The sequence below is a fragment of the Triplophysa dalaica genome, chromosome 5 (assembly GCF_015846415.1).
Source record: "Triplophysa dalaica isolate WHDGS20190420 chromosome 5, ASM1584641v1, whole genome shotgun sequence".
Taxonomy (NCBI): Eukaryota; Metazoa; Chordata; class Actinopteri; order Cypriniformes; family Nemacheilidae; genus Triplophysa; species Triplophysa dalaica.
In genome coordinates, this window is record NC_079546.1 from 11,291,502 (window position 1) to 11,317,901 (window position 26,400).

The following is a 26,400-nucleotide window of genomic DNA, read 5'->3' on the forward strand; positions in this document are numbered from 1 at the left end:
ACACTTTTAAAATCACGGTGGCCTGTAATGGTACAAGGAAACACCTTGTTTGGTGCTTTGGATTTGATTCGGTTGAAGGATACTACAAATGTTCATGTTCAACCAAATTCTTCTGATTTGTCAGACTGCACCTTTACAACTTTACTGTATTTAGCTAACATAAATAACATTAAGCTATAAATACCGTATTATTGGTTTATTTTTATTCCCGCTATTTATACCTTGTAAAATAAGATTTAAAGCATGCACTCGATTTTGTTTGGGGAAAGAACTGTGGCATGCTAAATTCTTCTGCCACCTCCGGTGCACACTACGTGAATTTTTATTTGGTTTCCTTTTTATTGCTTTACAGTACTTCCATTTTTCATGTATAGCGGTGGATTTGGAGTAACAGTCAGTTCAGCGCTTGAATGATGACGAATACTTTTCAACTTTGTGGTTATTGAGGACAATTATGCACGCACAGCCGTGTCTTGTTCCGGGGCAGGGGTGTCAAACTTTAATCCTGGGGGGCCATCGAGTTTAGGTCTAACCGTGTTTCAACATAGCAAAGATCTGCTTTAGGTGTGTTCGAATAGAACTGGAGGTAAACTGCAGGACAGTTGCGCCCAGAACTGCAGTTTGACTTTGGGGAAATATGACATGCATGAAAAATCTGACATCCAATCAATGTGATTTCTCGTGACAGATTTATTTACGGCACTGTCAGTCTTTTTTTATAAAAAATTTATAGATCCAGGAAGAAAATGCCCTGATATAGTGTTCGAACAGAATTGGAGGTAAACCGCAGGACAGTTGCCCCCAGAACTGCAGTTTGACTTTGGGGAAATATAACATGCTTGACAAATCAGACATCGAATCAATGTGATTTCTCATGACAGATTTATTTAAGGCACTGTCAGTCTTTTTTTTATAAAAGATGTGTAGATCGAGGTAGAAAAGGCCCTGATTGCCCAGTTATTTTTACTACTTTACACGTTTGCAAAGATACATTAAAATGCAGAATAATTAAACAGATACAAATAATCCTCAGGACATAATCCTCATTTGCTTGACGAGCACACATTTCTTCGAAATGAACTGAAAACAGCTACGTCAAGAAAAAGCGCTGTAAGTGTCCGCACACCAGTGAAAACAAATGTGTATACCGGTCGAAGACAAAGACATGTTTAAGATGACCGGAGATAAAATAATATTTTGGAGTTAATACTGATCATTTTGCATCAATATCATTTAAACGAAAAAGAATTACACCAAAAATGAATTTGCCACAGTGACATATTTGATTTGGCAGATTTAATTTTGAAATATTGATATTTAACAACAAACGTCATTACTATAAAAATAAATGATGCAACGTAACAAAACAGTAGTCGTTAGTTTCAGAATTTTAAAGAAAAAATAATAACTTAAAATTCAGAGCAGAAAATGGATTTAACGTACATAACTGTATTTGTATGAATTGAAAATAAGAAAAATCTGAATCTGTAATGTAAGTGACCCATACACAGTATTTGACATCTGTGGCATAAATTCAACATTGCTGGAAAAATTCCTCCGAGACCTTTATGGCGTTGGCGTGATAGCGTCACACGGTTGCCGCAGATGTGTTGCTGATTCATGACAGCGAATCCCCTGTTTTTGAGATCTGGCGACTGTGGAGGCCATCCGCGTACAATTTAAAATCCAGTCTGATATAAACTGAGCTTCACGTGTGGAAATACCAATTAACTGGCAGTTTTAGAACAACTCCAACAACTACGCTGCATTGAAAATCACGAAATGGGAAATCGATTTTCCTCCCTTTCCCCATTTTGAAGATCCTCTTGACCATCTGTCTTTCTTCCCCATGATCGGCTGATTCGATATTTAAAAATAGCAATTGACAAGATGAACCTAATAAAGTGGCCGGTGTGTATGCACATGTATATGCATTATACATTACTACGTATCTTTAGGTCTGAGTTCTTTTATAATTTCTTTATATTATCCAAACCCTATCTATGAAAGATAAATGTGCAGTCAGGCATAATTCTCCATCACTTCTACTGTAAAACATACTCATACATAGAGCCCACAATGCATTTTTATTATGCAACCAATCTGCATAAAATGACCATACTTATAATGTCATTCACACACGATACCACTGAGTTTTACGGTACAAGAACGGAAAACGCACGCCTCTGGCAAAAAATGTACTCTGCGCATAAATTGACCCTGTATAAAACAGCTCCAGGTATAAATGTCATCGAAATAACATTTTCAAAGCCTATTTTATGCGCTATCCAACTGCGCTCATCTTTATTCAACTATTTGATGATGGTAGATATGGTCTCAAGTCATTAAATATTGTGCTAAACATAACGATTGTGCAAGAAAGCAAAGAGGACCTTATACTTCGGTACAGCAGCAGCTTTTTTGTTTGCTGCGAGCATGCTGGGCAGCAGGGCGACGCTGTTGTGCTCGCTGATGTTATCATTTGAGGCGGTGCGGCTGTGTCAGACCCCAAAGTACATAGACATGGTCAAAAGAAAGGAGCTTGTTCTAAAATTACGATTTTTTAAGATTTCCTCCTTTTTATCCGGCAGGGCATTTTCATGCATACTTCCGCTTTGGCAGACAGATGACAAATTTTAAGCAGTTGAATATCTTCGTCTTGATTTCAGATGCTCATGATCCAGAAATGTGTTTTTAAACATTGTTTAAGTCTTCGCGAGTTACTGGCCTTGAAATGTCTGATAGAGCTTCCACGCTCATAGAAGGTTCCGTGCTTGATGTCGCGTTAACCTTCCGGAGCTTTTCGCAGCCATTGGTAGAACTGTTGCTCGAACAACGTGCGCCACTTTACGTTAGCTTGAACGATCTCGACGGCCCGAGCGAACGCAGGTGCCGCCGCTCCCCCGCAGGTCAGGATGAAATATTTTAACTGAGGAAATAAAGCAACAAGGATCGATTAACAACCTATGATGCACGGCACATATCACCCAAAACGTCGTCCAACAGTATACAGCGCTTTTTTGTCTAAATCTTTTACTTCACGTCAAGTGGATGAAGTGTTCTGGCAGCAGTTCATTGTCAATGACAGTATGGTAATGATGCGTTTAAGGAAACACTAAGGGGGTTTGTATTATCTTTGTAAGAATGATACATTGTAAAAGATGAAGTCAGCTGGACAAGAATCTGCCGTGCTGAAGTGAAATGAGCATCAGCAGTCTTTGCCCTCTGGGACTGAAGCTGAATGAATTTAAATAAGTGAATTTACAGTACCTTCCATTTCCTATAATGAAGTACAGAGCTTACGGTAAAAAAAATGTTCTAGGACAAAATTTTGCAACCTGCAAAAATGTACTTTCTCCACACAAAGTTTTTCACGAACATTAATGCTTCGTGAAGAGTCGTCATTTGTTTATTGGTTGGATTTGATTGACGGTTGTGTTTTGGGGTTGAAGTTACCTCTGGGTGTATAAGCGCAGACTCACCTCATTCAACTCGTTCTCTGTGTTGAGAAACTCTGTCACGCCGCTTATTAATTTTGAGTTCATAAATAAAGCTTCCCCGTACCTGCAAACCGGAGAGAAGCTGTTATTAAAAACGCTTGATGTTTACATGTGATGCTGCACCTTTCTAAAAAGGTTGGAGGAAAACAAACAACAATATATTTCTCATAATCTTCTCAGCCCCTCTAGTCACAAAGTAATGCTCAGAGATGAACATCTTATGAGAGAGTAAAACTAAACGTGAATTTCATGTCAGGTATTGAGAGGAAGGTTAAAATCACAGATAAACAGAGATCGAATGAAGCCGTTCTATCAGATATATTCACCTGGAATTCAATATGTCCCACTTCTCTCTGAAATATCTCCATGCTAAATGTCTTCCGAGTGGATTGCGAGCCACGTGTATGATGACATCGATCACGTCCTGATCCGGCACCATGTCAGAGGACAGAGACAGATTCAGAAGCCTGTAGAGAGCAAAATATTCATTTATTTTTCATCATCGCATACATTTTTAATTCTCCTCCGTGGTAAAGCTTAACTGACCGAATAACAAATAAATACAAATGCGGAGATAAACTTATAGAGAATGTGGCATCAAACTATACTTTATTTTGAATGGTAGTTCAAAATGTGTTTTCAATACTGCGATTTCAGAAATCTAATTAACCTGAGAAGAGCAAATCAAAAGCGGACAGAGCCGTTCACTTCAAATTGGTGAGAAATGTCAGGCAGATAAAGACCGAAATAGGAAATGAGATATTTCCCATAAAGCCACGGTGCGCAAGTTTTCAATTTGCAAGAACACGTGGAGTAATTGCTTCGCTGTGGTTTGAGTCTCTCAGTTTTGTTCAACTGCTGTTCTGGGTTAAAATCTGAGGTCGTGGCACCCTGGAGATTATTGTCACGGTGACAAAGCTCTGTGATTTCACAGCGTACCGATATCACATCCGGGACAAGTGGGAACATGTTTTTCAGAAAAGTTTTCTTTTGCTGCACTAATTCTCAATTCTTTTTTATTTCTAACATGAATTTCACAGTTTGAAATATATTTTGTAATTCTGGTCAGACTTTCAAAACGGAATATCTTGCAGGCATTACGGCGACTGTCATAAGTGTCTGATTTAAAAACCTTAAAGAACAATGATAAACGGACCAATATGATGAGTTATAGTATAATAAATGCTAAAACTACACCAATGTCTAGAAATCCACGCAATATATTTTTTTCAGTGTGTATTGTGTACTTTGTACACAGAATGTATCATCTGGTATCGTGACTTACTTTTTGCTCAGTATACAGTATACAATTGAGCGCAGTGTGACATATTGTTTCCCTCAATGCAACAAGCTTGATCTTTCAATTTATTGTAAAAAGTTACATTTTATTTTCACAACCAAAAAGCAGCTGTTACAGTTACATTCTGTTAAATTATTTCTTAGGACCATTAAACTGAAAACCTTTTTAAACTAAAACCTGCTGAAGCCCCTGCTACATGTTGGACAAAGAATAACAGTCAGAAAATATTTCAGTTATCTTCCATCAATGAATTCCTATAGTGCTTTTTGCATTAGATTTAACATGTGTTTAAGATGCTAGTAAATTTCATGCAAATACTGGGACTTTTTTGATCACTGAGCAGTTTGTGCTTTTCTTAAGTCATACTGTTCAGATAAAAGAGAATAAAGTCATGAAGTTGTGAGAAATGTCCATTCAATAAAACCGGCATTAACGCAGTGGTCAGATTTAACTTTTAATGGCTCATCAACATCGTCCGATACAATTATTGTACTACTAATGGAAGTTCTATTTTATACGCTTTGGTCCTTGTTCTTGCCATTTAGTGCTCGCGATATTTTGTCCTCAAATAGACGATTAAGACAATAGCTTACGATATTTATATTATTTTTAACTACGGACTTTTGCTGGAAGGTATAAAATGTTATACATGTATATAATGTTGCGACTGAATGAAACGTCAACTTCACCTTCAGATTTTTTACTTCAGTGTACACAGTGGTATGATATGAGGGCAGTGCTCCTGCATTGTTAAACCAAATAATTAAATGTGACATAATTAGGTATGTATTGTTATTCTGTAATACAATTATTGTTCATACGATCCAACGTTTGGTCATACCGAATATTACAAACATGTTTCTGGTTTTAAATTTTATCTCCATTTAGAGGTTAGCTCACAGTACATCACACAGTATCACCACCTCAGCATGTTAACGGAATCCGTCGCAGCACCAGATGCTAGTTTCTAATTAACACATGAGTGATGCTAATGCTAGTGTTTTTCTGACAATGAAGTCTGGCACGTTTTTATAACACTACATCGCTACTGCTATTTCACCCTTTACATTGGCTAACTGTTGTCTTTGAGATAAGTAAAGCATCTGTGAACTGTATTTTGATCTCTCTGCTCCAGTGTGTAGACATGTTTGTGTCCCATATGAGAGGGGCCTCTGTTAACCAGTTGGAGATGGTGATTGGTCCTATAGTAGCCCCTAACCTGGATTTTGCAAAAGTTTGTTTTGTTTATTGTCTTGCCCCTGAAAAAATTCCAGTTGAAAGAAATAAACTCCTATATTTGGCAATTATCTGGTGTGTACGAATGAGTATCTTTTTCTGTTCTTGCTAACCCCTAGAGGTCGTAACATAACATTCAGACTTAATAGCACAGTCTTAACTCGTTTGCTGGGATTTCAAAGGTCAGAGATGGTCAACCTGGTCAACAGATTCAAGCCATCTTAAAACATTGTTTAGGTTCAAAATACAATACCAAAGATGGTCTAATAGCCTTAAACGGTCAACCCGCGACAGATGGTTTAAACACCTAAACCAGCCAAGGACCACAAAGACCTGCTTTAGCGAAGTAAAAACCGCATTAACCTGGATAATAACAGAAGCAGGTTGGCTATGAGAATGCAAAAGGTTTCTGCAGACGCTCTTTCGTGGTCTCGTTTTAAGACATTGTATCTAGGTGTATCGTATATGGCAGCCGAGTCATGGATCGCTGAGTGTAAGACACATTGATTTTACCTTCAAGGCAATTACCAAGACAAAAATGAAAAGGTTCCTTGTCGACGACTATAATATGATGAATAGCATCTTAACATAAAAGTGAAGATGCACTGCACGGAAATGTGTAAGTTTGTTGATCTTCTGTCTCAAGAAAGGCAAACCTCATCTGTCTCAACGGACCTACGCTTAAACCCCACAGGGGTTCTGAACAGCCGCTGCATGCTGACTCATGGTGGGTCTCCGTATATGGCCAAGTTTCTCTCTCTCAGCTCATCCATAAAACAGGCAAGCACATAAAACAGAATAAATGGAGATGTCAAACCCCCAGTGTGCCCTGAGAGAACCGGTACGGAATAGGTGTGGGCTCTGGGATCTCCTCGTCTGGTCTGGAGAGACCTCATCTACATCTTGAGGATTTACAGCCCCATATAAGTTGGCAGAAAAGGCTCCAAAGGTAGCCATTGATTTTCAGCGCCACAATAGTGAAGTTCGTCGACAGAGCGAGAGGAGCCGAACAGGTGTGAGTGTCACGATGTGGAGGAATGGATTAGGGATGATATTATTTGCTTCGTGGGTCAGACCGCAAACAAAAAAGGTACAAAATTGTGAGAGGCACCTGTTGAGCAGGTAGATGTTGTCGCTGCAGGTCAAGGCCTCCAGAAGAATCTTCTTCTCAGAGACGGCGGTGGTGGAGTGAAACTTCATCCAGATGAACTCCCACACGTCTTCGTCCATCAGAGACACGGCTGTGCAGTACACGATGTCCCGCACATTGGGTGGAATCCTGCAGCACAGAACAACAACTGTAACATTAATATGAAGTCATCATGCATGATCGAATATTAACAAATACATCGATCAATGCTAAGGTCAGCACTGCAACCGAGGAGTTCAGGAAAATGTTTTGGAGGATTTGGAGGAATGTTTACATTTTTTCGCTCAAATTGTATTTAATCATATTATAACTTTACTATTATATATAATTTAAAGTTGTATAGGTGTTGTAAAATTGTGCAGAAGAAGAAGAAGATATAACATTAAACCCCTGGAGGAGCAGTGTTGCAGTGACTGCACTTATGATTTCCTCAAACAAAGAGCAATAAAGACCTGCTGATTCTGAATGATCCATTCAAGCCTCTGGGCGTTTGGGATTTAAAAATGTAGAGTGTAGAGTTTGAAATTACTGCACATGTAAAAGTGGATGTCTAGTTTATGAGTGGAGTTAAAATTAATTAAAGAACACAAAATTAAGGAAAAATTGGATGCTAAATCCTGATAAAAAAATTTGCACAGTCAGTAGAAAACTGTAGTTTTGTCGCATACATTAACATGTTTTTCTCATAAGTATGCAGTTTTTTCCCACAAAATTGTAATTTTCTAACAGAATTTCAAAAGTTAAAAAAATCTATAAAACAATGTAATTTTCCTGCTGCTGGGGCACCAGTAGAATTCCATAAAATAATAGTTTTGTCATGTAAAATTATGTGTTTAAGTTTTTCTTGTAAATTTGCAGTATTGATTCAAAGACATAAAAAACTTTAAATTTCCAGAAAACAACAGTTTTGAATACAGTATTTAAACATTTTTATTACAGTGTAAGATGCTTTGAAATTGGATGCACTGAAATTGTTATATGGCATTTTCAGAATACAGATAAGAGACGAAACGAACTTTTCTATGACGATTGATACAATACCCTGAAGAAAAGTTTTAAACTTTAGTTCTTACTCTACTTATAATGAAAATTAAGAGGCTTTTGTTAGTGCTCATTCACCGGTCTCTCTTTCTATGCAGAACGTTCAGTCTTTGCACTTTCTGCCTCATAAATTTTGTACTGTAGGTCAATCCCTGTGACATCACAGACATAAAGGTCAATCACGTTCCTCTTTTTTGATATGATCACACATACACTTTAAATTGAACAGACCTTTTAAATATCCCAGCAGGACCAGAGCTCACCTCTATAGAAATGGCAATGAAGGACACTTTCGAAAGATCGACTTCACAAAGCTACTTCAAAAAGAACTGTTTGGTAAAATGCAGAAATGGGTTTTGCAATATGATGACGTACTGTACACCCCCACCCTCACTATGAGATTAATTGTGTGTCTTTATGTGTGTTAGTGTGTGTACAAGAATTGGATCTGGGACCAAGAAACTTCGTATGAACAGATTATAGTTTTAAAGTTCCCCCTGTGGTTAAAATAAAGTTTTTAATATTGTAAGTCTATGTGGTAGAGATGCGCGGATAAGCTAAAATGTAACCCGAATCCGCTGCTTCAAATAAATTATCCACCCGCCCGCACGTATAATTTTCTCTATAGATATCCGCACCAGACCCGGACCCGATCGTCATTTAAATTACTCAGTAAATTTTCTAGCACTTTCTTTGTCTGTAAATACTTAAATCTAATATTTCGATTTAGCACACACATGATGTACCATTTTAGAGGTACCAGTCATATGGCTTTCATATACATACAATGCCTCACAGTCGTCGCATTACATACCCAGTACTTCGCTAAAACGCTCCCACACGGTACTTTTCTTTCCTACCTTTTGTTTTGTTTTTAATTCTGCCTTTTTAAATTTCTCTGGGATATGTTTTCCCTCCATTTCTGCTTTAAGAAATAGACCGTCCTCTACCGCCGCCACGCGTGCATTTCTTTTAAATTACTGCGAATTAGAGCCTGATGAAAAATGCATTTAAAACACATTCGTAGTTTTAGAGAAATGTTGATAATATTGTATATGATATCGATATCATCCACCCGCGACCCACCCGCAATTAATCTGAACGTATTTGCCTATACTAAATAAAGAGAGGGTGTAGAGTTACATTCAAGGCAAAAAAATATGTTATCATGAATTTTAATGCTTAAAGATGAGTTTAAGGTTATGAAATTATTGAATGCAGTCAGACTTTAAATACGCAAATACATTTATTTTCCATTAAGGTTATAACTCTCGGCTCGTGATGTGTTTCACAGTAAATACATTTGACTGCCACAAGTGAGAACATCACTGCGGGAAAGCAAAGCAGATGAACAAACGTGTTGGTATAGACACGTGGAATAGAGCTGCTAAGGTATGTTGAGAAAAAACATATTGATCAGAGCTCAGTGTCCAAGCACACCAACCCTACATTACTACTACTACATTTACTCATCTCTCCGTAGAAATGAAATGCGTGTTATAGAAATATTACTGGCCATCAGTGCTGTGGTAGTTTCAGAATGCTAGCTGCATCTTTAACTTTATATTATTACATAAACTGAAGAGATATAACTGATTCAATATGCGAGTGTTAACTTCACAATCTAACTGACGAAGAGTGAGCTGAAGCGAATTGATCTGCGAATCGCTTTGACGGATAGGCTTAACAGAACAAGCATGGAAGTGATTTATGGACATTACTAGATAGTTGCAGCGCAGAAATTGTGTCGTTTATTTATTATTTCACAGCATGTAATAAAAGATAAAATAAATATTTTTAGGCTTCGGGGCAGCAAATTCAGAAGCAGTAGATGAAACGTTTGGTTTTTAACAGGAAGCTCATGCACAGATCATCTTTGTGTGTGTGTCACTCTGTTAAAGTCCTCACCTGTTCTTGTTGCTGGAAATCCAGTCTGAAATGAGAGACACGGCTTGATGGTGACAGTGTTTGTTTCCAAAGCTACACGCCAGCATGATCACCTCTCTCTGCAACTCTCTGAGGACAAAAGACAGAAAGATTCCAGGAAGTATGTGAAGCGGGAGAAAGTTCACTAATGAATAAAAAATGAATGATTAAAAAAAGATAAACTGGGCTCATTCGGTCTCTGAGGTAGAAAATGCATGGATTTCACTTTGCAATTCTGTGTTCTCAGTAAGGCCACATAAAACTTTATAACCACAATATATAATTCAAGATGGACACGGAAGTTAAGCTGAACTCACTGGCTCTGATAAGCAGCCTGCGTGAAGGAGCCGTCGGAGAAAGTGGTCGGCCAGCCCATCTTGTGGTACTTTGGTGAAACCTGTTTCAGCACATAATCCTGATGAGAGAAGATAGGAAACTTTAAAAGAAAATCAAGACAGAACTCATATAAAATCACACAGCTCCCATGAGCAAATTCACACAGGGCTGTCAAAATATATAATTTTCCATTAGTATTCAGCACCATAACCACTGTGATAAACAATTTTTACACCATGTGCAAAGAGCCTGCCCAAGGAGGTCTTAAAGGCACGGTTGCAAAAACTTTTATTAATAAACATAGCTACATACATAACCAACGGATGAACTCCCTGTTTTAGTTTTTTAACACTACACACAAAGGTCTCAACCAACAGAACATTTGTAACAAAATGTTAAAAGAATATCTTTATGATTTAATTATATATGTAATATTAAAAAGAATTATAAAATAAGAATGAACCCCCAAAAGTGCTTCTGGACCAATGTTTACATCCTGTGAAGTGGTCTATATTGTTTTATCTAAATGATTTTGTATAGACTGTAAAAAGTCAGGTGTATGGTTTGTTAAGCTGTTAAGTGTTACTGTTTGCCAATAGTCAAGTTAAGAACACAAGTAAACAACTGAACTGATTTGAGATGAGGATTAAAGACTCACGCTGAAGAGGCTGTGGTCTTTGGTGCTGTCCAGGAGTTTGTCCAGCTGGTAAAGAGCTCGACTTGCAGCATGCCAGGGCAGAAACTCGCTCTCCTGAGACAAATATGAGATGATCTGAAGAGGGATGTTTTGAGGCAGATAGCCCGCCCTAGAGACACAGAAAGGTGGAAAACTCACTGTCAGAGACAAAGACAGAGATAAGCTCTACAGCAAAAGCACGAGAGCGACTATATTTAATGGAATAGTTTAAAGCCTTAAAAATTTAAATGCTCTATGATCACCCTCAGGACCGTGTCTCGTGACTTGTCTTCATACGAAATTTCATCACAAGATATTGAAAAACCGAAAAGAATTGATTGATGTGAGGCTTGAATGAACAATATTGTGTACGTATGTTTTGGTTTTCATATTTCAAATAAACACAAAATATTATTTTTCCCACACACGTAGTTTATTAACCTAACTGAGTTGTCTGGATACCTCAAATTATCTTTTAAAAACACATAAATCTAGTTGAAATTACATGTTTGTAGTATTAAAAGGTGTTCTTTTAAGAAAGGCCCGTGTTTGGCTCATCGTGCAGGAAATGTATTTCTTATCATTACACGCAAGCACTCAGTATCAGAGGTCAGACAGGAAGGGAAGTGATCTGACTTAGAAACGGACAAAATTCTAGAGGAAAGATCCACCAAACCCACATTTAATTGGGACATTAATCACAGTTACTCATGGACACCCACTATTACTCAAGGAGGTTTGCAACATGTCCAGAGGTGAGAGATGTCTGATTTGCAGGGATTAAATAGCTGAGTGACAACTGAGTTACTGAAAGATTAAAAAAGTGAAACATGTCAAAACAATGTTTAGTGCTGTGTTACTTCAAACTGCAAAAGAGGATTAAGATTAGCAACCAAGTTCTTCTTCCTGTTGAAATGTTAGAGGATAAATGCAATTTTTATAACTGTTTAATATCTCAAGCATGCGAATTAACAGAGACCTAATGTTAAATGCTGTCTAAAATCTCCACAAGGATGGAAATCTAAAGCAATTATTCTATTCTATAAAAATGCGACTGCATGTAAAAACCAGTTGAAGTCTTTTTTTTTATTTGCCGTTTTGTACACCAATTTATCCCACATAATCTATAGAAGATCTATATTTACTGAGTAAGAAGACCATGTTGAAAATTTCAAATCACAGTAAAAATAATAATTCAAATCAAGCCTTGATGCTCCTTATATCATGATTATATTATGAGACTTAAGTCTGAGTTTCACAGGCCGTGACACAAATTGAAGAGTTAACATCTCGATTAAAGCATTTTTGTTGAAGGGTGGTTAATTTACTGATAATGAATGCATCTTTTTGTATAATGCACCCTCAATGAGATGTGTTCAAAAATGTTCCTTTTTTTATCTGATGGAACATTTCTGTTAACACAACGTCTCAACAGGTGACATCTCGTAATTTTCAACCAGACTCTGTTATTCTACCAGTTCAATTTTAGAATCTGCTGAAGTGGACACCAATCCCAACAGAAATGACATCTTATGTCATGATTATGAATTATATTTTGTGATTTTGCTTTATCCTTAAAAATAAACGTAATGAGTGCCCATGAGTGAAAAGATTCAAAAGCTGTCGAGGGGGTGGAACTCTTTCAAAACGTGTACATTTGCACCTATAGAGAGCATATTATAGTGCCTCAAAGGTACATATTGGTAGAAAATGTATACATATGTATACCCAAATTGTACATGTTTGGGTCCTTTAAGAGGGTACTGTACCAGTGACAGCTTTAGTTTCTTTATTCTGAGAGTGTGCTACTGTAAGCCTTATCGCCTACAGTATTCTTCCCCATGGTGGTGGAAAGGTAAATACACACCTTTTTTGTTGGCAGATATGCTTTGAATCTATTAAGGTATGATGTTTTGCGTTGTTTGTTCTATGCATGAGTTAAAGTGTCAGGACGTGGGCTGGATGTTAGCGTAAAATATGCGTGAGTAAATTGAAAGAGGTAATTTACGGCTTTGGGGTTAGAAGTCTGGGCGGCTGCTGTTGATGTGCTCTCAGAATGCTGCGTCCCACATTCGGTAGCGGGTGGGAGACATAAATCAATGTTTCAGAGGTAATTGTTTGACATGATTGCAGGTTTACCTTCGCCCGGAAAGCCTCATTGAATGTCATGTGAAATTATTGCGTGACCACCGCATTTGTTTTGGGAGTCTAAGGAAATTTGCTGCTTCTTCTGTACAGTATGTCATCTGTATTGTAATTGTCGATGTCATGTTTTAAGGATGCGTGACAACAAAGGTATGTTCTCACTTATTATTGATCATTTCTATTTACAGACACGTAAAACATGTCATACACATACATTTTCTTAACTCCAAAGTGGATTTTCGAATTTCTGGACCCTAAATCTGGATCCAATAATGTAACCTTAGGCTTGCTTTAGGCTATTGAAGCTTGCTGTCCAGCACCCTTCTTTGCCTTTTAACTCCGCCTGTCTACATCTGTTTACAGGGAAATTATAAACTGCTGTTTGTGCAACGCCGTGTCGTACACGCTCGCTGCAGCTGCATGTCTGTGTTTATTTTAGGAGCAGCAAGACTTCGTGCTTGCTCTGCCGTGTAGTCAGGAAACAGATCATCATTTCTGTGAAACTCAAAACACTGTCAAGACAAGCAGCTGATGATTACAGTAATGACCACAAGCTGTTACTAACCAACCAACTGTTGACTGATAAGTTTGGAAGCTTCAATTCTACTTGAATAAAGGACATACTCAAAATAAGCTGTTTTAAATCGTATTCAATGTGTTGCAAGCAGAAAAAACAAATGTGGTGCAATATTTATGTGTTTGAATAGTAAAAAGTGACATCATATTTCAACCCAAGACCAAAAGAGAAATAAAGAACTATATTTACAAATAAACTACGTAAGAAAATCATTCGTATACTGTATGAGGACCATGTGACTTTCTTTCCTCTGCATAACACAAAAGATGATATTTTGCCGGTACACATTTACTTGTTATGTTTGCACACAAAACCAATACAAGTCAATGTAAACCGCCGTTGTTTGGTTACCAACATTCTTCAAAATATCGTCTTTCGTGTTTTGCGGAGGAAAGAAACTCATACAGGTTTGAAATGACAAGACTGTACATGATGTGTACATGATGACAGAATATTTTTGAACTATCCTTCAGAGCTAATAAACAGTATTAGGAATGCCCATATTGACCGTTTAACCGTTAATTGATAGTAGAAAAAAAATGACCGGTTAATACGATCAGTTATATGATTTTAAAGGTATGTTTATTTTAAATTAAATAATATTGATTTCAAGGGAATAAGAATAAGGTCTAAGAGGGTGTGCGGCTTTCCTGTTTCCCTTTTTATTTGATCCTCAGTAATTATGGGAAATGTAGGCTTGGTTCATTTATAAGGTTTGCAGGGGGGGTTTGTGTTATGTGTTGTGTAAATGGTTTATTCTTGTTGTTGTTTGGGTATTATTTTTACTTATTGTAAGGTAAAATAATTTACTTTCATGTAAAATCATTTATTTAACTTGTTTGTTAATTATGGTTTAGTTTTACTGTTTATGTATATGAATTTCAATTGTCACCCATTTAGTTAAATTGGTTTGATCCTCTGGGTAGAAAAGGCTGCCTCTCTGTGTTTTTGAGAGAGCTGGCTGGGCCTCTCCGTGAGGAGGGTCAGCTATGGTGTATGGCAATTCAAAATAAAGAAGTTTTTGTAGAAATGGAAGCATTGTCTCCTGCTTTTCTGGTCACGTCCCCACACTAGCATATGTTTTTTTAGGCCCTACTTTGGTTTATGGAGTGTCCAACAACAAGTTAATGTACATACAATGTTTAAAAACACTTTAATGTCATAATAAAAGGCAGTTATTCGTACCTTACTTCTTGACTGACTCTCAAATGATTCGTTCCGCGATTCATCAGTCTAGGCTCCGCCTACCCGCTAACTTGTGTCATGTGATTATTCAGATGGTGTAGTCTGTTATTATTGGTCAAACGAGTTCATCATTTATCGCAAAAGGAACCCCACTACCATCATTACAGTATTACGGTTTACATGTGGTTGGATGTCATGTATATCACTTGTGTAGCTGGAGATGGCGGCGATTTTACATAACCAATTTGAGCCCGAGTCTGGAGAGGAAGAAGACGCTAATCCACAACAAACTCCACCACGACTGGAGCAAGATGTTTGCCAGTGGCCAGTGACAACTCTTGTCATAAAAACTCCCAGTGTGACAACATACATGTTGTGCTTTTGCTCATCGATGAAATAAAATATAATTTTTTTCTTAAAATACTGTTAATTCTTTAGTAATACTATTATTTTGTCTTAACTGTGCGTTGTCATGGTACATAGAGCATTTCAGAAAGTCGACGTTATGAAAAATGATTGCGGCAAATGTGTCAAAATGCAAAGGTAATAGCCAGATAAACAAACTATAATACCCCAGAAATAACGGTACATGCTAATGTTAGCGTTATATAAACTAGCTAAACACAGACATAAGGTACAAAAATATTTCTTGAAGTTAAGACAAAAATGAATAGTCACACTTACAGGTAGTGATTCGGTAGAGCTAACAGGTCCAAATAGAGTTGGTATTTCTCCCTCTTTCAAGGATAGTCGTTTCACATACCCTGCAGTGAACGCGCAAAGATTATTAAACCAATCTTCGGTGAAATAACGCACGCACAGTTAAACCCTGGGGTTATACTCCTCTGGTATCGCTTGAAAAATGATTGTAACCATTTTTCCCCTCAGACGTTCTTCCTTTGGTAGTTGAAATAACGGACTTAGTTTCACACCACAGAACACAGGCTCTAGACATGATACACACGCATCACGAATGAGCGACAGTGTTTGTGGTAGGAGAAATACGTTTTCGCGTCAGTCTCAGCAAAATGTAGTATGTGTTTTTTTTTGGTATTTTTAATGTGTCACAGACCCTCGTTAATGTTCGGATAACGAGTGTCGGTTCTCTGTAAGTGAAACTAACCGAAACGAGCATCCCTAAACAGTACACAAACCTACAAGTTGGAGTAGGTATTGAAGCTATGGGAAAGAAATTATGTTCTCATTATGGTAATATAATAATCAGAATCATCCTTTAAGACAATTAAAAATACGTATTATGATCATAATCTAATTATTATTTACATTAATATATGCATTAAAAATGATATTCTGTATCAAAATATGTTGCCCTTACACTAACTGTGTTCTTCTTTATTGATCCAATAATTAAAATAAACAAGTAAGGCTGACTGAGCTTTTTGCTTTTCAGCTGTGTGAGTAATTCCCACGAGCAACAGGGGCATTTAATTAGGTAGCATCAATGAGTCACCGTCCAAATGAAACAATGCCCATCTATAAACACTCTTTATCATCGCTGTTAAATGCAGAAAAACAAGTCTTTTTTCTAACTTGTGATTAATGAGAACTCCACTTTTAATATGCGGGATGGCATTTTTGCTTCTTAAGTAAATAAAAGCCAATAACCACCACCGCAGACTTAAGCCCTGAGGTTGAATAAGACAGCCTGTTAACATCCGCTCTCTTTCATTAAGCTTATCTGTAAACAACACCAGAGGCAAGCAATATGTACAAAGCAGACTACAATAAAAACTAGCCACAAAAGAATTTGGCTTCGGTACTGTTTCAATTATTCTCTCTTTGACAAATAAGGCCTGACATACTAAATGAACAACGCTGAGAATAACAGGTTCCCTTTTTTAGCTCGACGAGACTACAAGTGCAAATTCTGAATTTAATACCATTTCCAGTCATCACACTTCAGACACAGGTGTGGCATTGTTAAAGCCCTACTCAAAATGGAGGAAACTTTAATAAAAACAGAAGAAACACAGAGAGCACGTAGCAGCTCCCTCGTGTAGTTTTTCAAGCGTTGTGAACATAAAGTGAATTAATTTCACAATCTGTACAAAGTAGCGGCACTGGCTGGTACTTTTTGAGTACTGGCTGTTGCATACAGGGCAGTCGAATTGTTAAAATCAAATTATTGAATTATGAAATCGAATTATTAGTCCATCGATGATACTTGACAACGATTAAGACGTGATAAATGGATCAGTCGATCTATATGGCCAATAGCTTTCAGGTTTTCTGAATATTCCTGCAGACTTGGAATCATTCAGCAGAGGGAGTAAGATTATCTGGAAATTTAACAAATAGGACCATAGAGAGACCAGTTGTTCCTGAAGCATCTAATGGCAGCCTGTTGCTCTATAAAACCTCAGAGGGAATCTATCAGAAAGTATTGCTTTAGGAACCACTCTGTTCTCTCAATCCCATCTGTCGCTATTCACTACCCTTTTTTTCATTTTGATCTATTTCTCTCTTCCTTCTCTCACACTATGTATTGGACACTCCAACTAATGATGAAACTCTGCGGAATAAGAGAAGCTTTTAGAGGCAAGTGATCAGCTTTCTTATTATCCACATGCCCAGTAAAGGCCGGATAGTCTCGGCACAGGTCTCATGCTGATGGGAACATACAAAGAGAATCCCTTTAACAATGCTAGAAAAGAAACTGACCAGAGCCGCAGCTGTCAATGACAATTAGGACAGAAGTTTACAAGATCTGACTGGTCTGTAATGTGGTTATACGCTTCAGACCGCAGGAAGATGAGTGTCCTTATTAAGCTTTTTGTCGGCTTTGTCCTCTTTTTCTTTTGGTCTGTTCACACCGAATTTGATGCGATCAACTGACCGAAATATAAAACTGAATCCCTTTAATCTTAATCTTAACACAATAATTCAATTCAAATTTGACATTGTGGGAATAATGTGGTATGTAGAAGTTTACTTCATTTTGAAATGTAGTCATACTTGTTCTGAAGGGGTTGAAATAAATACCAATACAGTTGAATAGGGCTGAATGTTCCTTGGGGTCAATAAATGCAACTGCAAGAAGGTTAAATATATAACTCACGTCTAACAGAAGTTTTAGAGTTCTAAGTTTTTTTTTAGAGGGACCATGTGACAAACCGAACCCACCTCGCCAAGTTAAAGACATCATCTATCAGACCGGCCCTGTTTCCCACAGAGATGATCTGCAGAAAAAGACAAGCAGAGAAGAAATTTATAAATCACAGAGTCTAGTGACAGACTTGTGATAATGAAAAGGAGAAAATAAACCAATTGCCTAAAAATGGGGGAAAAATTAGGGCTGTCAAACGATTAATGACGATTAATCTCATACAGAATAAAGGTTTTTGTTTACATAAAATATATCTGTGTACCGTGCATATTAATTTTATAAACACAAAACAAACACATGCTTGTCATGCTTTATCAATTTATATTTACTAATAATTGAAATACTTAATAAATGTTTACTAATTGTTATATATTTTTTAATATATGCGTACATGAATGTGTATGTCTTCATAAATACAAAATTAATATGCACAGTACATGTATATATTATACGTTTATATTCCGTAAACACAAACTTTTATTCACGATGAATCGTTTGAGAGCCCTAAAAAATTATAGAAAGACTGGTTAAGACAGAAAGTACTCTATATGGAATTGTGGAAGAAGACAGAGGGAGTGACAGAGGTGTAGAGTGGTTGACAGGGAATTGTGGGTGATGTACCGTTGGGTTGGTCATGAGTTGTTGAATGAGAAGTCTCCAGTTGTGCAGGTCATAATTCACTCTAAAGTATCCCGTTTGATTGATGTTACCCAGTAACCACGTCTCACCATCCATGTGACCGACTCTGTGCATCTCTGTAAATGAACGGTTAATAAAATGGATCAAATGTTTAATGACACTTCAGATTGCTCATCTATAACTTTTTGTTACCACGGCTTCTCTGATTGGTTGATCTATCTGCAGTATAATGTACAGTGTGTTTTGTTTATTGCAAATTCGACTGCATTATATGCATCTACACGTTAACCTAAAATCTCATATGTTTGAAAATTGTATAAGACAATTCACGTAAATGTAATCTTTTTGCTTTAATGAAATCATTCTACCACTTTTTGAATTCTCACCTGTTTGATTACAGATCCAAATAATGTTTTCTTTTGATATGTGACTAGAGTTTCCCACTGTGAGCGTCAGGGGGATTTGCCACTGGAAGCTGAAATGACACAAAGTGCTGAATAAGAAAATGAATGCTCATACTTTCTCTCGGGGTTTAAATGTCACTAACATAGATACACATGAGCAGCGGCAGGTGTGATTAAAACTGAATGATTGATATGAAACACAAAACTCTGTCAAGTTAAATATCTTCTGTGTGTGTGTGTAGGTAAAATGACTGGATTAAAAATATGATTCTTTTCTTTAGCTTTCTCTTTCTTTTGCTCTCACTCACTTTATGTCAACTTCTGAGCAGTCACCTCATGTTCATTCATTTGTGTGCAAGTACACATCTAGTAAAACCCTGTATGGCAGCTTTCACACTGGGCGTCAAAAGGGTGAGCACAGGTGGATGTGGTCTGCCACCAGTCTGAATACATTAACCCACAAAAAACAGTGCATAAGAGTCGACCAACAGCAATAAACTACGACAAAGCTAAGACAAACGTGACTAAAGTGTTGTGTATACAATAGACACCACTTGTTTCATAGGCATGACTGATACATGAAATGTGTGATGTGTGATTTTAAATGTTCTATTATTTTCTCATCTATTTGTCTTATGTGTGAAGAGCAACATTCTATGACTTGGCTTTGTCTTAGATCCTAACAGGAATGGACAAGGCCAGAAAATCCTTTTCAGACGGTGACTCACACCTGAAATAATTTGGGGAGATGACTCTTCTTTTTGGGGACCTCTTAATTATTTCTGACTGCGTGTCAATGAGGGATGTGTGCAATGAAAATGAATATTTTCAAAGGCAAATATTTATGAAACAAGAGATACTCTGAAGAGCAGAGACTGAGAACTCTTGATGCAAGTTTGAAGAAGGTCATAAGACACTAGTAAAGATTTGGGAACACAATATGCATAAAATAAAACATTACAAAGCCTGTTGGAAAACACTATTTAAACCATATGTTTGTAAGTGTCCTATAGAGAGATAGTGCGGTATAGACGGTTTCATCTTGACAACATAAGAAAACATTACTGCACATGCACACTTTGTGACCCAAACTTATAGAGTGCCTGTAGATTATTTCTGATAACAATCAAAAGAAACCGTGTAGAACCGTAAAATGGCTTAACCTGAATCTCCAATATTATGAATTGAGAGCTCCACTGATACATGTCAATGTACCATACAGTTTTTTTAGAGCGGCCCTGCAATGATGTGTCATGCATTCTGACTTCTTTACAATGTTAAACGTGCTGTCTTCTCATGCTTAACATGGTGAACTTGTCAAAAAACTAGGTAAGTTTTTACGTAGATTTCTGTGCTAGATACACTCGCCCAGCAATCGTACAGGTTTCGGAAAGTTTTTTCCGAACATATAAAACTTGTTTGTGACAACTTTTCTTAGTCTCTTATTGGACAATTATCCCGGAAAAGCACGCGGCACGGCAGCAAGGAGAGCAGGAGAAGGAGCATGCGCCACTTTCACTTGTGAGCAGGAGAGAGAGAGCATACGTTAGCGACGTTCAGGTGTTTGTTTGTTCACTGCATTTGGGTGATGAATGTTATATAAACTGTGGATATAACGCTGGGCTTGGAGATCGTTTGAAACTGATTTATGGAGGCGTCCCAGCACTAAAAGATGCCGGACATGAACAGCATGCGGTGAGTGAAACTGATGTCTGTTTTTTGTTGACAATGGGTGCACACATGCTTTGGTTCAGCCTACCCCTCCCCCCCGCACGCGCCGCTTTATTTTCGGAAACAATCGTACAGCTGTATCTATCTTTTACAAATGAAATCAAACTAAATACTCTTCGAAGATAAAAAGTATGCAATACTACTCTATAGGTACTCAAGATTAATATGAGATTTGCAGAAACCGTATGTGTTACGTCCACTTTAAATGCGCATTCAATGCACACATTCAACAAATTGTTTATTTGATACAATTATTATACAGTAGAGACTATACAAATGAATATGAACTCGAATTATATAAAATATAAATAGTTATATTGTGTTAGACAAGCCAAACACAAACCGAAAGTTAACTGGGTGTCAGGCGAGCGCCCGTCAGGCGAAACGGTCTATATAAGCATGTTAACAATGCTTCTGAAATAACAGAAGCGTTTGTGTGTGTTGAAATAAAATCACACACTCATACATTTACTGTACATAGTAAATCTGTTTATATCAGTGGATGAGAAGAAAAGAAAGTGAAAGTCTTCAACAGGCTGGTAATTTGGAGGCTCATGTTCATTTATTTTGGTGGCTAGGATGTTCTGGGAGGTTGCAAAGGCATTTGAGTCATTTGAGTGGTTGCCCACTGGCCCACAGTCATTTTATAATAAAACAATAATTTCCTCAACTTCAACTTTAAGCAATTCATAAATTGCAATGAATTCTTGAGCATGAGCATGTGTTAGACTTACAGTAGTGTGTCTGAAATGTGTTCATTTGAAATTCACTCTAAATAACCCCTTTCTCTCTATTTCTCTCTAGGCACTGGCTGTGAGGTCTCTCTGTGCGGCAGTAATAATATCCCAGGATCTCTTTGGGCACGGGTGGTTCCAGCAGCCAGTAATGAGTCACTAGGGGCCGTGGAGCTCAACTTGTGCTATGCCATTTGATGATTTTAACAACACTTTTACCCAACACCGCTTTCAAAAAAATTCTCTCAAGGCTTGCATTAGACTTTAACTTAATCATCCAGAGACTCTTTAAAATTGCAGACACCATTTAAAACTGGATAGAACAGTGGGTGTTCTGAAGTATAAGTGTAAAACGTTCCTCGATCACCCCTGCAGAGTAAACAAAAGTTTTGGGTATATTTTCAGCTCACCGAGAACCCAGTGAAGCTAGTGTTCATTAAGTAGTTGTAAAGTCCTATACATTCATGTGTGTACCAACACATTTTTAGTTTAAAGGTAAAGTCACAAGCTATTTCATGCATTCGGAGACCTTTACAATGTTAAACATGCTGGCTTCTCATGCTTAACATGGTCAAAAAAGGAGTTGGACGTATGATGTAGTATTTCTGTCCTCGATACACTCCGCCATACACTGTCTGTGTTTTGTTGGCAATCGACGTGTAAGTGCATAATGTAAACGACACAAACTTATGCAGGGATGATGCGATGATGTATTGTGTGCTCTTGCTTTAGTTCCGCCCACTGCACAACTTCACGAGGTTGACTGTTCTCGGAAATAATCGTTCTGCTGCATTTGTTTTTTTTTAAATGTGATCAAACTAAATACTCTTCAACAATATAAAGTATGCCATACTACTCTATAGATACTCAATATTAATATTAGATTGGCAGAAACTGAGTGTGTTACCTCCAGTTAAAGCAGCATGTCTAGATATATTGTGTTTACAGTTTTCAAATTAATTCAAAAAGAAACAATATTTTTTTTGTAATATTTTTTTAAATAATCTTAAAACACAATACAATATTTTTTAAAATCATACTTTTTCTTATTTGCTTTGAAATGGCCTCAAATAAGCTCAAATCAAAAGAAATCATATATGTCTACATTTAACGACAAACAATTTATACTCTCTATGACATCTATTCCACAAAAAACTGCTGTCAAAAGCATAGCTTAAGTCACATTTCTGTAAAAGTGTTAATGAAGATAATGTTTAAGATTGAAATGAGCTGAAATTAATTACGTTGGTGAAAATGAGCACACAAGTTGTAAAAAGGATGTGTAGCCCTTAAAAAAATATGTTGTGTTTCACAATTGTGGTAACTGATGAGTTTGGAAAGGGAAATATATAAATAGATCAAAAGTGTGAAGAGCGCCTTCAACCGAGCATCACATTGGAGAAAAATAAAGGCAAGTTTCACATTTGAAGGCATCAAATGTGAAAGTGAAAGTGACCGATTTGTCAGGTATGTCGACCCGAAATGTGACCTCTGCATTTAACCCATCCCGTAATAAGTGAACACACAGACAGCAAGTGGTGAACAAACATACACCCGGAGCAGTGGGCAGCTATCACTGCAGCGCCCGGGGAGCATGTAGGGGTTAGGTGACTTGCTCAAGGGCACCGCAATCGTTACCCGCCGGCCCTGAGGATCGAACCGGCAACCTTCTGGTCACGAGTCCGATTCTCTAACCATTAGGCCACGATTGAGTTTGGATCCCTCAAGATAGACTGCACAAATTCAATCGCACGGCAGAGCGCATAAAACAAGACACAATGTGAAATACATTCAATCTGACCTTCTCTTTTACCTTTTTCGTTATTGCCAATGTTTTTATGTCAGCTAGGCTGTGGCGTTTTATACTTTTACATTCACATTTCCCCTGCATTCTGACAGGTTGTCTGGATCTCGGCTGAAAACCTTCCTGAAGGGTGAAACTAGAAAGAGACGCCTCCTACTTCACAGTATCACAGCTTTGCTATTGCTTATTAGAGCATCTTTACTTCAAACGCCTCTGCAGAGGACCGCAGCTCTCAGAAAACATGTCAGAGTAGAAGTTCAAGGTGAAGCCGTAAAAGCAGATTTCTGCCAGCAAGTCAAGGACTGCATCAGACTAGTCTTTAATCTGACTAGTATTATGGTTCGATTTTATTTCTCCCAAATAGGATCAACTTTCGACAACCCTGAGAGAAAAACAGTAGGAGTATAACAAATGAATAACAAGCTTTTCTGCTTGATGTTTCAATTGCATATAGTGACAGGAATGAAGAATAAGTGTCAATGAGTGCAATGACTGATATTGTGATCCTTTCTCATGTCATGTCGGTGGACTACCTTTTATTGAACAGCTCGGGATCCCGGATCTTGGCATCTATGTCATACACAAAGTGCTCCTGGGAGATGGTGACAGTGTTGTCAAGACTGTCATTCTTGCTGATGGTGACGACAGGGTAACCCATCTGCAGGGTCCAACGGTCCATGAACTCTGTGATGTTGATGTCCTTCCCCTCCCTCCGCATGGCCTGAGACACAAAACATCACACACATGTATCACGTTCTTCATTTCATAATGTATCAGCTCAGAGAAAAGGTTTCAAAAGAACTGAATTGCATTGGAATAGTGTCAGTCGACTTGAAGTGAGTTGTACTGTTGGTCTGAGGTTTAGAGGCCAGCAAACGCTCTGAGAGAATAAAACCATTCAGATTAAACCATTCTGAACATGGTGCAAAAAAACTGACACTTATGACAGCTTGAGTCAAACCCACTCAATCAAAATTTGAGCTTCAATGCAGAGCGTCTGTAAAGTCATAATTATATAAAAATTCTGGTTTCATACCTTCAATTGATTATTGCAACCATATTTAAACTAACTTCTTGCTGTTACAACAATGAACTACTATTTTTGCCTCAATAAACTCCTAATCTCGTGCTTATTAATAGTTAGTAAGGTAGTTGTTTGGTTTCGCTATTGGGTAGAATTAGGGATGTAGAATATGGTTATGTCGAATATGTGCTTTATAAGCACTAATAAACACCCAATATGCTAATAATATGCACGCTAATAAGCAAAGAGATTTAGTGAGAATTGGTCCCTATACTAAAGCATTACCAAAAAAATAGTAATAAACAAATAAATAAATCTAGTCTTAATCTTTACTTAAAAGAAGAGCATGTATGTACAGCAAATTATCGGCATTAGCATGAATTAACATTACTTTTTTGAAAACAAAGAGTATTTTGCATTTAAAATACATTTACAACAGATCCAAAAGTGGTAAAAACATACCAAGTATACCAAAATAAAATGGTGCAAAATTCAGAGCAGCCTTATGTGAGAAATGGCACTGTCTGTTCTCAATCAGCTGCCTAAACCGTGGCACAAAAGGTGTGGTTGTTAGTGCATAGTGCCGTATTTAATTCGCTCCGGATCACGAGTCCGGACTTTGAGAAGCCCTGGTTTAGGCCAATAATAATAGACGATAAATGACGAATCATTTTATCTGGTTAAACCACTTCATCTGGAAGCTACTCACAGTTAAAATCTAATACAGTACTGTCGTCATGATCGTACACGAGTTTCAGGGAATAAGAGAACTAATGGCAACCTTGTTTTCTGCAGGGAATGCTTTAAAAAAAAAAAAGCAGTTGTCCACTTTTTGTCTTTGTTTCAGTCTCAGAAAATGTTATATTAATATTAAGATACTGTATATCGGCCAATATATCGATTATCAGCTTCCAGTATTAAGTAATTATCCGTTATCGGCCAAAATTTACATATAGGTTTATCCCTAAAAAAGAGTAATTAGACTTTGCACATAAATATATTCAAACTATAATCAATACTCTTTGACTAAACTAGAGAATTTAACTGAATATTATCTTTATCCTGATCACACACTCGCTTTTTCTGTAGCTCAGTGGTAAGAGCATTGTGTTAACAACGCAAGGTTGTGGTTTCGATCCCAGGGGATTCCAAATACCTATGTAAAATGTATAGGATAAAGCAATGTAAGTCGCTTTCGATAAAAGCGTCTGCCAAATGCCTAAATGTAAATGTATGTTCTGACTGTCTGAGATATAGATTCCCGCTTGTTGTAGTCAGACATGTATTGGTTCAGGTAAATATACCATAACTACAACTTCTAAAATACAAGTTGAAATACGTTATCTGTGCGAATATAAGAATGACATTTTCTATGTTATTAAAAATGTAATACTTATATTTAACTAATGTATAGTTCATCAAAATTGATTTGTGAGTCACCTCTAGTCAAAAAATAGTAGTTGGCTGAACAAACAGGAGATAAAAAAAGACGATAATTGACTGCACTATGATAATGTTTTGAGTAAAAATATCAAAAATTATAAAAAAAATCCAATTATTTTACTAGAACTACAGTATCTTTGTCCTGGTGGAAATAATTAAAGGAGGTAAAGGCCACTTCAGCGATGGGTCGTGAGCATGACAAAGGACTTTTTGGGTGCTAAGCGCTGCCAGATTATTGTAGCAAATTGGATTTCATGAATAGCTAATGAACACCGCACATATCAGTATTCATTAGATGATGGCCTGTCACAGACTGTTAATGTGCCTTAATGTCTTGCAAGCACAGTCATTCAGAGGGTACAGAGGTCCTGCTCAGTCCCCTAAACACTAAAGTGAAGGCTAGCACTCCTTGAATGATGCTA

The 26,400-nt window shown here is 37.3% G+C and overlaps 1 protein-coding gene across 3 annotated transcripts in view; it reads right to left on the minus strand.

Annotated features, from left to right (window-relative positions):
- Positions 1–913: 913 nt before the first annotated feature.
- The window catches only part of LOC130420645 (thyrotropin-releasing hormone-degrading ectoenzyme-like), a 241,625-nt gene continuing 216,138 nt past the window's right edge, over positions 914–26,400 (minus strand). For all 3 annotated transcript variants that reach the window (XM_056748097.1, XM_056748095.1, XM_056748096.1), the window contains 11 exons: positions 24,045–24,232; positions 19,225–19,313; positions 18,821–18,954; positions 18,217–18,272; positions 11,148–11,295; positions 10,471–10,568; positions 10,136–10,243; positions 7,148–7,315; positions 3,827–3,967; positions 3,483–3,564; positions 914–2,929 (listed from right to left, as the gene is read on the minus strand). In XM_056748097.1, the coding sequence (XP_056604075.1) occupies positions 2,786–2,929; positions 3,483–3,564; positions 3,827–3,967; positions 7,148–7,315; positions 10,136–10,243; positions 10,471–10,568; positions 11,148–11,295; positions 18,217–18,272; positions 18,821–18,954; positions 19,225–19,313; positions 24,045–24,232 (1,356 nt within the window). In that variant the 3' untranslated portion in view covers positions 914–2,785. The remainder of the gene's footprint in view (positions 2,930–3,482; positions 3,565–3,826; positions 3,968–7,147; positions 7,316–10,135; positions 10,244–10,470; positions 10,569–11,147; positions 11,296–18,216; positions 18,273–18,820; positions 18,955–19,224; positions 19,314–24,044; positions 24,233–26,400) is intronic.